This window comes from Nycticebus coucang, chromosome X, assembly GCF_027406575.1.
Source record: "Nycticebus coucang isolate mNycCou1 chromosome X, mNycCou1.pri, whole genome shotgun sequence".
NCBI classification, from domain to species: Eukaryota; Metazoa; Chordata; class Mammalia; order Primates; family Lorisidae; genus Nycticebus; species Nycticebus coucang.
Window position 1 is genome coordinate 145,065,150 of NC_069804.1, and position 16,117 is coordinate 145,081,266.

At 43.9% G+C, this 16,117-nt stretch overlaps 1 protein-coding gene across 2 annotated transcripts in view; it reads right to left on the reverse strand.

Annotated features, from left to right (window-relative positions):
• Positions 1–16,117, reverse strand: part of TMEM255A (transmembrane protein 255A) — a 62,754-nt gene that overhangs the window by 29,414 nt on the left and 17,223 nt on the right. The window contains exons 3-7 of one of the 2 annotated variants that reach the window (XM_053580922.1): positions 15,184–15,246; positions 12,919–13,008; positions 7,897–7,965; positions 6,351–6,422; positions 5,874–5,962 (exon numbers count right to left, since the gene is read on the reverse strand). In XM_053580922.1, coding sequence (XP_053436897.1) covers positions 5,874–5,962; positions 6,351–6,422; positions 7,897–7,965; positions 12,919–13,008; positions 15,184–15,246 — 383 coding nt within the window. The remainder of the gene's footprint in view (positions 1–5,873; positions 5,963–6,350; positions 6,423–7,896; positions 7,966–12,918; positions 13,009–15,183; positions 15,247–16,117) is intronic. The other variant, XM_053580923.1, reaches the window with a different exon arrangement.

The window sequence follows — 16,117 nt, forward strand, 5'->3', positions numbered from 1 at the left end:
CCAGCCCCAGACCTACTGAACCTGGCAGACTCTCTGGGGGTAGGGTTCAGAAGTCTGTGTTAACAGGCTCGCCAAAGTTTGAGATTCACTGTTTTTGGTGTAAACTTCCATAGTGGAATTTTAAGGGTGCATCAATCATCAGAATTTGAATTGGATTTCAGCATTTTTAAGAACATATCTGAAAAGCCCATCCATAAGCATATGTTGAGGGTCGCTTATTTGTCAGCACAGTATTTGGCCCCAGGGATGGATGGTAAGGATACAGATTACTAACTGCCCCAAATGGCAGAGCTGTACAAAGACTATGCCCTGAAAAGGGCAGGCTGGTGTGTAAAGATGTGTGTGGGATTGCAGGGACACCTTAGTGGCTTGGGAGCAAGCATCTGAGGTCCCCCAAATTATCTTTTCCTACCTCCTAAAACACTGAGAGAGGGCTACCAGTATTTGCAGGCAGGCAGTATGCCATATAGCCGACTCTGGAGTCACTGCATTGAGTCCTGGCTCTGTCATTTAAGCACTGTCTGACCTTGAGAAATTTTCTTAACCTCTCTGACCCTGGGGGATTTAATGAGTGCAGTCATAAAAGTGGTACTCCAGCACATAATAAGAATCCCTACCAAAACATATAGCTGTATTTTGTCCCTTCTAAGAGCCAGCCTCTGGCACCTCAATTTAAACCTTTGAACCCTGTTCTTAAAGGTACTTAAAGGCATTAAAGGAATAGATCACAATATGGAGATAGGTTAGTAGTTTGCTTTAAAATATACAATAGTAGTCCCAGCTACTTGGGGAGACTGAGGCAAGAAAATTGCTTAAGCCCAAGAATTTGAGGTTGCTGTGAGCTGAGACGCTATGGCACTCTTATCAAGGGCAACATAGTGAGACTTTGTCTAAAAAAAAAATAAATAAATAAATTTAATAACATACTGTAATTTTAGAAAATATAAACGTTTGGTTCAAGTGTGAGTGGCTTCAGCCACTACTGATCTTTTTTTTAACTGAATCATGAAACAAAGAAAGTTAATTCTTGGATATGGCTCAGGGTTTAGCAAATTAATGTGGGTTGTTTCTGTTTGAGATTCATGATCCCATTTGGTTCAGTTTGAGTAGAGCTTCCTTTGAAATTGCATCTTTTGCATTTCCTCCGCTCCCACCTCATGTCTCATGACTGCAAGGCCCTCCTGCCAGACCCTACCACTGCCTGATTAGTCTTCCTAAAATGCTTTTTAAACTATGCCAGTCTTGGCTGGGCACCCATAGCTCAATGGTTAGAGTGCCAGCCATGTACCCCAGGGGTGATAGGTTCGAACCTGGCCTGGGCCTGCTAAACTATGCCAGTCATTTAATCAAAACCCTTTCAGGGCTTCCCAGGACCTTCAGGGGAGTGTCCAATTCCTTAGTCTGCTACAATCCAGCTCCAAGATGGAGCCAGGCTGGAGTCCTCAGAAGCCCCACAGTGGCCATACTGGGCACTTAATCCAGACCTTCATGCCGATTTCCCCCTCTGCATGGAAGTTATTGCCTTCTGTTCTTCGCCTATTCTAATCTCTCCCACTTCTCAAAACTTCAATAATACCTTCCTCAAGGACTCCAGTGCCTGTTACTTAGCTTTTTCCCTGGACTCCCACAGCCTCAGAATCTATTCCTGTTAGTTGGTACTTTCCATATGTCAATAATTCAGTCAGTTATTTAATACAAATATGTATTGAAAGCCTACTCAGTGCTGACTGCTGTGCTGGTTGCTGAAGCTACAAGCCGAGGCCAAGGCCAACAGGATGTCTCTGTTGAAAGCGAAACCTTTTGAGGGCAGGGGTCATGTTTTACATTTCTTTGTGTCTCTTTCACTGCTTAGCACATCAGTAGGCAAGTTAAAGGTGGTCAATAAATACTCGGTGAATGAGTAACTGAGTGCAAGGACTGATCATTACATTGATCATGAGATTGGTTACCCAATATGGGCTTTCGCCCCCTTGCTTTCCACTTGTTAGGTTGGCCTGGAGAAACAGATAACCTCTCTGCGTTGCTGACCCCACTTAATAAAGCAGGAGGCAGATGATCTTGGGTAAATAAGGAGGGCATCCTTTTGGTCTTCCAGTGGAGCCCGGAACCACTCAGCCATCTTGGTGGACAGGCAGCGGCAATGGGCAGCGCCCATGCAACTCTCCCACTCATGTGTTCTCTAAATCTGTTTAATCTCTAAATCCCGCTCACGGCAACCCCCTGGGAAACTGAGTTCCTTAAAGGCAAAACGATGTCTTATTGATACCCATTCTTTTAGAAGCCTCCCTGGCACATAGTAGGAACTCAATAAAAGTCTGTCAAAGGAAGGAATGAATGGAAGTAAGCTACCTTGTTTCATTTTATTACCAGCTGAAGCAGTTCCCAAACCACTCCATTTCCTCTCATTTCCTTTAGGTTACACACTGAAAAGCAGTGATATTGACTTGACCTCTCCAAAGATGAGTGAGTAGATGAAAGCCTGAAGTACTCTGAAAGGCAGCTGCTGAGGAGCTGTGTCCTAGAGAAAGCCACCTTCCTGCACAAGGCTAAATGGAATAATCTATGTTTGCTATTAAAACCTCACCACCTCTGACGTCAAAGAAGGTCTGCGGGTTCGAGGGACAGTAGAAACTCTGTTTCCATAGCATTGTACAAAATGACTGCCTGATGTTTTTGTTCCCACTTTTTTTTTTTTCTTGGCCTCCTTTCCAGGAAATGGACTGAAGAAGCTGGCAATTGATTAAAAATAGGCTTCGTGTGAGGAAAATAAATACACATTTGGCAAAATTAAAGTCTCCAAGCCTCCAAATGCTTGTTGTTAGCTATATTTAGGCCTTGAGTTGAGGTCTGTTTGGCTCTGGGTGAAAAAGCTCCAGGTCGATGAAAACCTTTTCCTTCTATTGTGGGACCATCACCTCTTAAGTCTCCTGGACTGGGTTTATGACCTGCTGGGACTGGTTCCTGACTGAAAGCTAAGCAAGTCATTTTGTACTGGATCTGTCTTTGGAATTTTAGACTTGGGAAAGGGCTTTGAGGGATGTCTGGGACTGACCTCCAGGTAGGCTTGAACATCGCTAGGACCAGTATTGTCGTGACCCTTCTCAGTTGCCTAGGGCAATATTTTATTTTCCTGGTGAAAAGGGAGTTCTTTTTGTTCCTTTTCAATAAATGTCACACCCTTTTCATTACCCCTTTATTCATAACCAGCCTGGTGCTGGGGTCAGAGGGTACAAATAAGATTAAGTCATATTCCCTGCCCTTAGGGAGCCCATAGTTTAGCACAGCTCCTCATAAAATTTCTTTAGAGTGTTGAAAACAATACTGGTCTAAACTTGCTTTAAGAAAGCAAGAAAGTCAATTATTATGAAGTTCAGATTGACAGGAAGATAAATTTGGCTTGAACTTCTACTTTAAAACATAATTCACCTGAGGGATCAGCTAAATGGAAATTAAAGTAGGATTTGGGGTATTCAAACCTTTTTCAGAAACACACCCATTGCAGAGAGAAAGGTGTGTCTGCCTGGAGGCACTTCTCTGCCCTCTCCAAGGGCCTTCTCTCTACTTGGGATTTCAGGCCCAGTTCTCTAGAGGAAGCCAGGAAATGGAAGAGGAGAGGGGAGCGGCAAGGGGAAGAGGGAAGGATGGCAGGAGGATAGACTGAGGGGAAAAGTGAGGGAAGGACACAGCACAGGAGGGAGGGCTAAGGGAAGGTGAGAAGAAAGATAGCAAACTCACCCAAATCCCCCTAGGACTTATATTACATTCCTTTGATTATTTTTGGAAGGATGGTCTCAGCGAGTACAATTATAGCAGCTCTCAATCATCACTGCTGAGGAGGGAAGTCCTTTACAAGTGATAGTTATTATTACAACATGAATAATTAAACCCCCCAGATAATCTCTAAGCCTCATTCGAGTCTATAAGTTTCTCTTTCTCCACTGCCAAACCTTTCAAAGAAATGCGACTGGGAGCAAAGGAGGTAAAGGGCTGGGGTGAGGTCTCTGCTTTCTCCTCCCTGCCTCCGCTCTGCCAGGCCTTAATCCTCAAACCAGAAAAACTGGCCCCCCAAATACCAAGAGTAAGGAATGCGAGGGAGAAGGGGGCTGCATCCACCTGGTGCCTCAGAATCTATCTCTGGCCAGCCCCCTTCTGCCAGTTCCTCCCTTCCTCCCTCCCTCCCCTGGCCTTGGGCTCTCTGCACGAAGAGTCTGAAATACATGCAGGGGCAGGCACTGGCCAACACGCCCTCCACGGAGGGGTGGTTCCCTCTCGCTCTGCATCTCTTCTTCTCATGTATCATGTAAATTGCTCTTTAAATACTGCCTGCTTTCATTAGTCCACGCACCGGCTTGATCTAGGCTCCATTCTCTGTGGTCTGCACCCTTGCAGTGCACTCCTAGCTGCCTCCAGACTCCAACCATTCAAGTCCATCTTCCGCGCTGTACCCTTCGATGCCTCCCAATTGCCTGCAGGGGTCCTCAAACTTTTTAAACAGGGGGCCAGTTCACTGTCCCTCAGACCGTTGGAGGGCTGGACTATAGTTAAAAAAAAAAAACAACAACAAAACTCTGAACAAATTCCCATGCACACTGCACATATCTTATTTTGAAGTAAAAAAACAAAACAGGGAACAAATACAATCACACCGCTGCATGTGGCCCGCGGGCTGTAGTTTGAGGACCCCTGGTACAGCATCAAGTCCAAGGTTGTTCTTATGGCCAGTGGGCTCTCTATCATCTGACCTCTGGCTGCAGCTCTGTTCTCACCTCCTACTACATCTTCTATAACTACCCCCACCCCCTACCTCCTGACAACTGCCAGCAATGTCCTCCCCACCTCTACCCCTTTTTGGCTTGTCTCCTAACTCCCTACTTATCTTTTAAGTCTCAGATTCCACATCACCTGCTCCTTGACACTGTCCCTCACCCCAGAAAACTCTGATTTTCATTCATTTGGGCTGCCCATTTGGGTCACATCCAGTGACCCCACTACGTCTGTCACACAACATTGTGATCAATTGTTCACATGTCTGTTTTCTCTAGTGGTGTGTAAGCTCCTTGGTGGCGATCTCTATATTCCTAGCCCCTAAATGATGTTGGCACATGGGGGCGGAGAGCCAGACTGATTATATAACAGAACAAGCACCAAACCTGCTCCTGCCTCAGGGTCTTTGCACTTGCTGTTTTCTTTGCTTGAAACTCTCTTTCCCCAGGTACCTACTTAGGTTGCCCTCTTACTTCATTCAGACCTCTGAAAAAATGCCACCTTTTCCAAGAGGCCTTTTCTGACTACTTTATAATAGCACACACAGCCCAAACCTTGTCACTATCTACCCCTCCTGCTTCATTTTTCTTCCGAGCAGTCTCTGATCAAATAATATATATTTGGTGTTTATCAATTGTCTCCTCTACTAGAATATAAGCTCCAGGGGGCAAGGACTTTTGTTTTGTTGGCTGCTGAATCTTCAGTGTCTAGAACAGGGCCAGGCCCAGAGAAAGTGCTCAGAACTATCTGTTGAACATTATTAAATTTGGGCATAGACAGAGCTGGGTTTGAATCCTACCTCTACCATTTTTAAGCTCTGTGTGTCCTTGGACTAGCTGTCACTTTCCTCTGAGCTTCACTCTCCTCATCTGTAAAATAGGGATAACTCTACATACCTTATAGGTAAGAATTAAATAGATCACACGTATGAAACTGCCTAGCATGATGCCAGGCACAGAGAAGGCCGGTTAAGTCTCCTGGCTGAATTCGGTTGACGGATCAATGTCTTCCACTTCTCTGATCCTATCATGTACCCTTCTCCACCCTTAGCCGTTCTGGTGTCCATTGCGGTGTGACCATAATTCCTATGCCTAGAGCTCAACACGTACTTGCCACAATTGTAGAGGTCACAGCAGAAGCAGGTGTTGCCCCGGATGCGAGGTGTGCAGAATCCACGGCTGAGGTGAGGGCAGTTCACCTGAGGGCAGACAACAGTGAGGAGATCAGCTAGCACTGGATGGGAGGCAGGACCCTCTGGGACTGGAAATGTGAGTTAGTGACTGATGGAGACAGTAAGGATGGCTGTGAAATGAGCACACCAATGCACAAGAGGGATGGGGCTGGGCAGGGAGCTGAGGGAACTTGTGTATGGTCTCGTGTCCAGCCTCAGCTGCAGCCTCAGTGCCCCATCCCTGAAGGGTGGAGATGGACGGGAGGAAGAATAGATGGAAGGACATATGGAAGAACAAACGGACTGTAGGGAATGGGGATAAGGAGACAGGGGAAGTCAGGGTACAGGAGGAAAGAGGATCAGGTGGGAAGAAAGACAGAGGGGCCATCACATGCACTCTGAAGTACAATAGTACCTCTCTAGCTGCCTGGGTAAGGTTCCTCATAACCCTCGCGGAAGGAGAATTTTTGGTTGAGGAACTTATGACCTTATATAGGAAAAATAGGGTTAGGGGGACCAGGGTTACAAGTGAACCTATGGAAGGCATTATTAATATTTTTACAGTCACCAAGTTAACACAAGAAAGCCATTACAATGAAATCCAGAGAATAGCAATGATATTGTACACATTTCCGGTTTGCAAAAAGTTTGTAAAAACAGAACAAAATTAGTTTTCATTTCATTTCTTGTTTGCAAGAAGTTTTCCAGGCTCTCACCCCCCTCCCCATACAGATACAATGAAGCGCTTGTGCATTTGTTTTGCTTTGTTATAGAGAATAGTCACAGCACATGGGCATTTTTTTCTATATTGAGTCCTTCATCCAAATGCATACTGCCTCTTTAATAAGCTATTAGCATATACACATTTTGATTCCTCCCTTCTAACCTGAGAATAGTACATTAGTAGTTGTTAAAAGATAAAAGAGGCAAGTGAATGGCAGAGCCATAATAAAAGTATTTGCCACTTCTGTATTTACCACTCTCAATGATGCCTTGAGAACAGGACCATTGCTCCATCTAACAAATGTGCCGTTCACATCGCATTTTTGTTGCTGTTGTTAAATGGCTTCCCTTGAAGTAGTGCCATACAGTGGCCATTTTACATCCACTTGCCTTCTTTTTCTCTTCCCAGTCACAGGCTTACCATTTTTCTAATTCTCTGGGGGATCAACTTTCAATTCTAGGCTTATAAAGTACCAAATTGTCAAGGTTCCTGGAAGCATAGATAGGGTTTCATATGACGGTATCACTGAGCTGGGGGCAATTATTGTGCACTGAAATAAAAATGCTCCAAAAATGACCTGGATTTGTGCTTGGCTTCCCTGTCCACTGCCTCTAGTTTTGTCTGAGGCAACAGGGAACACAAGGAGAGGTGTATGGGGCAGGAGAGAGATCATCTTCTGTGCATACTCAAGCCTTTTTAGGCTGGTCTATTGAAGGCATCATGAGAGGGTCCTGGCCAATAGTCTTGGCCTCCCCAGAGTATCAAAGTGGACCAGGCTTCTCAATTACCCTCATTCAGCTTCCAGATCCCTTCCAGTCCTGCTCTGCCTCTTTAGTCCAGGCCTAGTGCCTTGGTGGGGCTCCCATTGTTCTTGTAGCTGGACAACAAGTTCAGGCAACTGAAGCATCAGCCACAGAGATGGAGGAGGGGCATGCCTCGTGGCCTATGCACTCTTATCTGTTCCTCTTGGGATCAAAGCCACACACCGAGAGGCTGCCAGCTGGGGTCAGAGGGTTAGCCTGTGACCACAGAACAAAGTAAATCTGATTAGGCCTCATGAGGCTCCAACCTATGGCCATGGCCTCATTAGCACTGTGCTCGGACCCAATGAATAAATCAGCTACAGACACCTAGTAGTAAACCTTAGGCTTGGGAAAAGGAATAAAACAAAGGAAGTTTCAGCCAGAAGAGGGGACTTTCCCAGAAGGTAAAGACATCCAGCTTCATTCTGGCTCACCTCCTCAGCTTCCTTCTGGGATGTCTTGGGAACATAGTGGCACCGATTAGCATACAGTGGTTTCAGATCCTGGAAAGGAAAACACAAAACCAAAGGGATTTTGGCTTTGGAAAATAAAACGGCAAGTTCTCTGGTTGGTAATAAAAGATTTGAACACATACTCTCTCTCACACACATACCCTCACCTCGGAGCAAGCAGTGGGTTGGGTTAATTTCTAAAAGTTACCTATCTAGGGAGACGGAGATTTAGGATTAGACAAACATGCTCTACTAACTGCTAATAATGCTTTCTGTTGGGTTATTTGGTTAATAGAAATGGGTTTCTTGAAATTTCCTCTTGGGTTTTCTTTTGCTTCTATCTTTGTCTTCTTGCAAACAGTCCTCGGGGACCAAAATTCTAAACTCTACGTTATTGTGACATCACACTTTCAAACAGAGGGAGTCCAGCTCCAACAGCAGGTCTAATTATCGCCTGAGGACAGGACTAGGGCTGGCTGACTTGTACACCCTGTTGTCATTTCCACTGCTTTTTTCAGAAGGAAGAACTCCGGAAGTAACCCCAGTAGGATGGGCAGCTCTCGAGATTGCTGTAGATTTTAACTCAACTGAACTATGAGCCATTTTCACCCAAGTACACAGCTTAGATAAAGCCAGTGAACTTCAAAACACTGCTAAAGCCCAAAAATACTAACAAGAGGCTCAAGGACAGTTGATTTACCCTGCTGGCTTGGCCGGCTTCCCAGTGAGGAAGCTCTCAGGCATGAGGGTTGGGGTAGAACAGACAGACACAAGCCAGAGCTTCCTGGAAACTTGTAAGCAGGGGCTTCTGTTCACATCCCCCAGTGGTAGGGGGTTTCTGCAAAAGACAGGTTAGGAAAAGACAAGCTGTATATGCAAACAGACCTTAGGGGGTTGGCATAAGTGCCTAGCCAGAGGGAATCTATGTATTGCCTCCATTCCTTCCTCCCCCTCTTCTCACACCATTTCCAATAATCCTGGTAGCTGCTTTTCCCCCCGCATGTGTGATTTACCATTTCCTATCCTTGGTGCCTCCTGTCTTCTAGCTGGCCACCCCATCAAGGCCTAGGACTTTCCATCAGCTACTTCTGCATGCACTTCCGGGCTGCTCAGTGTTCTGAAAGTAAACTGGCCTGTTAGTTTAGCATGGAGTCAGGCTGGAAAGGAATGAAGGTGTGCTCACACCTGGCAGAACTTATTTTCCATGTTTGGGTAATGGTAGAAGTCATTAGTCCTCTGTTGAAGAAGAGGCTCCATGTGCTGGTCGCCCTCCCTACTTGCTGGTTTTGCAAAAAGCATTCAGCGACCAACTGTCATGAATGGAGATAAACACGTGTGATGATTGTCCGTGTGTTGCTTCTGGCTGCTATTGAGGCCCCCAAAGAGGAGCAAGAACAGGCAACTGAGAGGTGAGAAAAGGTCACTCGGCCAGGGCTTGGCAACCTCTTTAATCTGAAGGGGCCACCAACCATGGAGTGAAGGGGTGGAAAGCGAAATGGCTTTACGTTGAGTGTCTTCTCTGTGCCAGGCCCTCTTAGGGTGTGTTAAATCATGAGAATGAATTAATTTCATGATTTAATTTCATTCTCATGCTAACTCTGAAAATTAGGCTACTACTACATATTACATTCATTTAGAAGAGAAGGAAACTATGGCACAAGAAGGTAAAGTGGTTTTCTCATCTAGTTAATGGTTATAGTAGGGAGAGGAGAAAAGGAAGGAAATATGAGACAAGAGAGACAAGGAACAAGATAGTCAAAGAAGGATGTGTGAGAAGGGAGATCCGGAGAACAAGTTCAGATTCACCCAAGCCAAAGGAACAGGGCAAGATGACATTACTGGGCCTCAACCTCTGGACAGGCTGGCTCTAATCCACACAAGATGTGCTAGGGTTCAAATGTGCCTTTCATTTAAGTTGGCCAACAGATATCACCGTAGATTAATAAAGCCTCCTTCCTCAAAACTTTATTGGTGTCAGTGAGGATTGGCAGATGTTTTAGGGCAGGTACAGTGTAAACATAAATATTTTCTTAAAGATTCATCCAGATTTGCCCCCAAATCCTTGAACGAAATGCTATACTGCAGGTCACTAACAGTAGGAGGTACAGAGGGCCTGGACTCATAGGCAAATAGGTGGTCATTAGAGGAATCTTCCAGTAAAGATAATTTGGATTTTTCCCATTGCTTTTGACTAAGGCCAATGATCAAAAACATTAGGAGTGTCAGAGAAAGGCAAATCAAAGCCATCATGAGATACTTCTTTATACCACTAGGATGGCTAGAATCAAAAAGTCAGATAATAGGCAGCGCCTGTGGCTCAGTGAGTAAGGCGCTGGCCCCATATACCAAGGGTGGCGGGTTCAAACCTGGCCCTGGCCAAACTGCAAAAAAAATAGCCAGACATTGTGGCAGGCACCTGTAGTCCCAGCTACTCGGGAGGCTGAGGCAACAGAATCGCCTCAGCGAGTTGGAGGTTGCTGTGAGCCGTGACGCCACAGCACTCTACCGAGGGCAACAAAGTGAGACTCTGTCTCTAAAACAAAAAGTCTGATAATAATGAGAGTTGATGTGGATGTGGAGCAATCAGGACCCTTAGACACTGGTGATAGGAATGTAAAATGGTGCAGCCACTTTGGAAAACAGTCTGGTAACTCCTCAAACAAGTAAACATAGTTACCATGTGACCTAGCAATTCCACCCTTGGGTGGAAAGGAAATAAAAATGAAAATATATATCCATGCAGGGACTTGTACACAAATGTTTATAGCAGTATTATTTGTAATAGGCAAAAAGGCAGAACTCAAATGTTCACCAACTGGTGCAAACAAAATGTGCTATGGCCACACGATAGAATATTATTGGACCATGAAAAGGAATGAAACACAGACACAGGCTACAACATGGATAAACCTTGAAAACCTGCTAAGCGTAAGAAGCCAATCAAAAAAGAAAATATGTTCTATGATTCCATTACTATGAAACATCCATAATCAGGGTATCTACAGTAAAAGAAAGTGGAATAGTGGTTGCTTAGGGCTGGGGAGAATGGAGAGAAATGGAGGCAACAGCTAACGGGAAAGGGGTTTCTTTTTGAGATGATGAAAATCTTTTAAAATGGACTGTGGTGATGATGGCTACATACAGCTGATATATAAGAAATACATATAGAATATACTAAAAACTGTCAAATTATACAGTTTAGATGGGTGAACTGTATGGAATATAAATTATATCTCAATAAAGCAGTTAAAAACCATTAGTAGTGGGAGAGAAGGGACAAGAAGGAAGCCATCTTAGCTCATGATGCCATCAAAAATCTACTGTGGGCTTCTTAGCCACTAGGCCCCTGTTGCCATGGAGACCGCCTGGGAGTGAATACTGCTTGTCAAACGGGGATAATAATGCCTGCCCTACATATCTCACAGGATTACTGTGGGTCTCAAATGAGATAATAGGTGTGAGGGCACATTGGCAAGCTAAATGCACTACATAAAAACAAGGAATTATTGTCATGAGGATGGCACCTGTTGAATGCAAAATAGCATGTATACACTTTGATTGACGGTAACCATGCTACAAAAGTAGGTATATATTCAGAAGGTAATATGCAAAACCAGTAATATTGCCAAGTTAGGGTGGTAGGCATATAGATGCTGAAGTTACTGATGTGCTTTTTAGAAGAAAGAGATGAAGAAAAAGATGGGTATTCTCAGCTAAAATCAGAAGAGATGGGAAGGATAGGGGGCCTATGTTTATAATCCTGGTCTTGAAAGAAAATTAGGGAAAGGGCCTCTCTCTTGCAACCCTTATTTTTCTCCCTGTCCAGATATTGTTTCTTGAGAGGTCATTTCACAGACTGCTTGGAGGACAGCATTGACCATATGAGTTGCTGTAATCTTGGCAAATGGGAAACTGACTCTACTGTCTAGGAGAAGGGTCTAAGAATGAGCTGGAATTGAAATATTGATGTTTCAAATCATCCTAACCCAGATCCAACCATAACAATGACGTTCTACTGTCTAGGAGAAGGGTCTAAGAATGAGCTGGAATTGAAATATTGATGTTTCAAATCATCCTAACCCAGATCCAACCATACCAATGACGTTCCTCAGGATGACCATAACAATCAGCCAGTAGCCAAAATGGAATAAAGTATCACTTGATCCACAGAAAATTCTCATAGTACAATTTTGCTCTATTTCAAAAAATATGATTTCCAACTAACTCATGAGATGTTTTCACTTCTAATGTTGGTTCAGTTGGGGGGAAAATGGACTCCTTTGAGTTTGTTGGAGGACTCAGTAACTTGCTGTGGCTCACTCTTGGTTTTAGTTTGTGGGCCAGATCAGGGATGCTTTCAACTTCACTGAGCCCTAAGTTCTTTTGCCTGTGTGGACCTCATTCTCCCTTAAAAAATATTGAAATCGGCTTGGCGCCTGTAGCTCAGTGCCCCCAGGGCGCCTGCCACATACACTGGGGCTGGCGGGTTTGAACCCGGCCTGGACCTGCCAAACAACAATGACAACTACAATAATACAAAAAAAAAAAAAAAAGAAAAAGAAAACAAAAAAGCCAGGCATTGTGGCGGGCACCTGTAGTCCCAGCTACTTGGGAGGCTGAGGCAAGAGAATCGCTTAATCCCAAGAGTTTGAGGTTGCTGTGAGCTGTGATGCCACGACACTCTACCAAGGATGACATAGTGAGACTCTGTCTCAAAAAAAAAAAGAAATTGAAATCATATTTTGTTTATTTTACTCACATTTTATGAAAAACCACTATGGCACTTGAAGTTTGTACCCTCCAGGTTAAACCTGGTTCTCTAGATGCCGGTGTGACTATCAATGTCCTTATCTTGACTATTAGCTCCTTGAGGAAAGGGACCCTGTCTTCTCCCTCTTGAGTATACCTCACAGCATGTTAGCATAGCACTGAACATGCAGCACACATTCACCAAAGCCTTGCCGTACTGCACATTTACTTTAACCCAGAACTAAAAATACTCACAATGTGTCTTGCAGCAAAGACCCCGTCCACTATGGCACAACAAAAGGCCGCAATCACACCAAAGCTGATAAACACGATAGAGGCCACCAGCTGCAGGGAGGAACAAAACAAAAGCACCCATTAGCCTTCCACTTGCTGCTTTCAGAGACTAGATGGTCCCCAAGAGACTGGTAGTCAAAGCAAAGCTCTAGTGTGCAGCCCCATGGAGGTGCTCATTCTAGTCTTACAGGACAAGTGACAGCAGGGACAAGTGGGGGACAAAGGAAAGGGGCTAATGAAGCACTTGTAACATTTTCAGGGCAAGCTAAGAAATTCACTCTGTGAGTGCCAAGTGAAAAAAGAGGGCCAGGAAGGAATTTGACTGGGTGGCCCTTCCACCCTCAGACTCAGAAAAATGCTGGATTTTTGACATCATGTAGTCCAACTCTATTTTATTTATATGGTAATGGAGGCACAGCGAGGGGAAGTTGTGCACCCAGGGTCTCCATCTGTTTATGGAAGTGGCTGGCTGCCGCCAACTCCTAGTCCAGTGTTCTTTCCACCCCCTCCCACTTCTGCTCAATGCTATAGTAGGTGCTGAGGAAGATAAGGATGATTCTGAGGTTCTGCACAACCTACATGGCCTTTGGCAACAGTGATGAAAGAGGACATTCAATTTATTAAGACTTAAATGGCAAGGACATTTTACAGGGGCTTAAAGTCTCTGAAACTGATCAACTCTGTGTGGTAGATATAAAAACTTTCAAGTAAGAAAAACATTTGCTCGAACCAGATCGTCCTATTCTCTTATCGTGTTAGATGACAAAAATTTTTCTAACAATTTGTCTACTATTACAAAGATGATACTATAACACAACATGAGGGGAACGGTAGGTATTTTAAAGTGTTTCTGGAGGCCAGGATAGGTGCTACCTGAGCCGATCACTTGCCCGGGTTAACCCCTAGAGATAGATGGACTCAGCATTTTAGTTCCTTGAGGTTTGGGGGGAATGAGGGATAATAACATAGGATTAAGCCGATCTCCAGGGAGAAGGAGGAAATCAAAGTCAAGGCCACCCTAGGGTTCTCCCACCTCAGTAGACTAGGAGGAAATACTTATTTCCTTTGGGAGTTGTTCAGAAACCTCTCTCCATAAATCTCACTTCACAGTGCTATAGAGAATTGGTAAATAATGGATGAACGATGTCACGAAATTGGCATTATTAGCTGTGCTATGATCAGCTCTACAATTAAAACTCCTCCATTGTTTTGAATAATTTAAGCCCAAAGTGCAAACACAACTGGCAGGGAGGGGAGTCCAGGTGAAATGGAAGTAGAAAACTATTAGAACTCCCTCGAGGGTGATTCCCCATATTGCTAGGAGAAAACATATGGTTAGAGTTCTCTGTCCCTAGAGCCATTACGTTATCTGATTAAACTTGCTGTTAAATAGACCCCATTATCAAAGTTTCAATGCCACAGAGACTTGTACAGGGGGAGCCTAATCAGTCTGCCATCTGACCACTCACCAGACATCTTGATTTACAAGTCTATAAAACTGCAATATGCTTGCAATTCGGTCTGTACCTTCTACCCTTTCCCTCGAAGAAGCCTTCTCAGGCTGAACCAGGAAAATACAACAGCTTCTCCTGGTAACCCCTTAGTAAGATATAGAACTTTCTAAGCTTCACCTTTTGTTACACGTTCATCCTTCCTTTCACCCATACGACACACTTAGCTTTGAACTATGGGTAAGGGAGATACTTTAGGATGGCTTCATAATTTCATTTTGTCTTTTTTGTGCCCCAAGTACATTTGTTCTCTTGATTAAAGCACCCTAGATGATAATCCCCTAAAAGGCAGTGACCCTCTGCAAAAAAACTTTCCTGAAAGATTATGTATCAAAGAGGAAGATGTGGGGTTACCAATTACCCAGGACTACGGTAACAGAAATCACAGAAGCAAAGCCATTCTAGGCATGGACAATAGCCTGACTAGAGAACACCTTTAGGATTGAGAAGGAAAGCAAAGGGCAAGATCCAGAATATTCTATACCTGTCCTTACTGAGACTAGCTAGGTCAGTGAGGGAGCATCAGGCAAGATGAGAACAAGTCCTGTAGCACAGGGTCACTGTAAAACAAGTTCCCTAGGGGCTTAGGAGAAAGGGTGAAGAGGCCGTTCTTTTACGGGCAAATTTATGCACACGTAAGAGATGTGTTAATTATCTACATAAATGTTGAGCTTTTTCAGATTAAGAATTTGAATCTATAGGAATGAAAACTTACCATCTGCCGTTTGTTTTCAATAAGGTTTGATCCAATGATTCCAAGGAACGATCCAAAGCCGAGCTGTAAAGCAACATGGCGAACATAGCATGTGGGAAGACAGTTAGGCTGACCACACAATCACTCCAGCTCCTGAATATGGTTCAGGATAATGGAAAATAACTGGGGTATAGACGCTAAGGCCACAAGCAGTTGTTACTTACACAAATACAGCATGTACGATAAAAGTATTTTCTCCCACCATTTGCCAATTTCTCTGTGTAGCTATGAATCACATCTAAAAAGAAATTTATGTGCCCCAAAACTGGAAGTAAAGGTCAACCACAGCTTTTCAGAGCTTGCCTATTTCAATTTCAATATCTATTACCTATCAGGTGAGTCAGTAAGAGACATATAATGGTGAAAAGCACACATTATATTTTGATCTTTATCTTCTTTGAAAAAGACTTTTCACTCTGATGCATAGATCACAAAATAAAGGTTTGCAATAGCAATTTTTGATGCATCTGGAATACTAATCAAACTCAGGAAGTACTTTAGAAATCAGCAAACACCTTAACCCACACACACAAAAAAAAAAGAAAAAGAAAAAACTTTTTTTTGAAAGCCTATATTTGTGGTTGACCCATTGCAATTTATGTTAGCGCTTATTCACGTCTTCTTCCATCTCTGCTTCATTTATGGACAGAAAGCATTCATTAAAGGGTGAACAGAAATGGCAGTGTAAAACCCTGAAAACCAATTTCCCTGTCTAAGTGGCTGGGATTATGGCTCAGTGTAGCAGATCCCAGTGCCCTCTCAGCTCTGCCATTAGTGGACCGAGTCTGCCAGTCACAGCTGAAAATGATCGCTAACCGATAGCTGTTGATGGGGATGGAAATGGAAGAAGTAAAAAGTGGTGAGAATGGACCAATAAATCTTAACACAAGTTCGG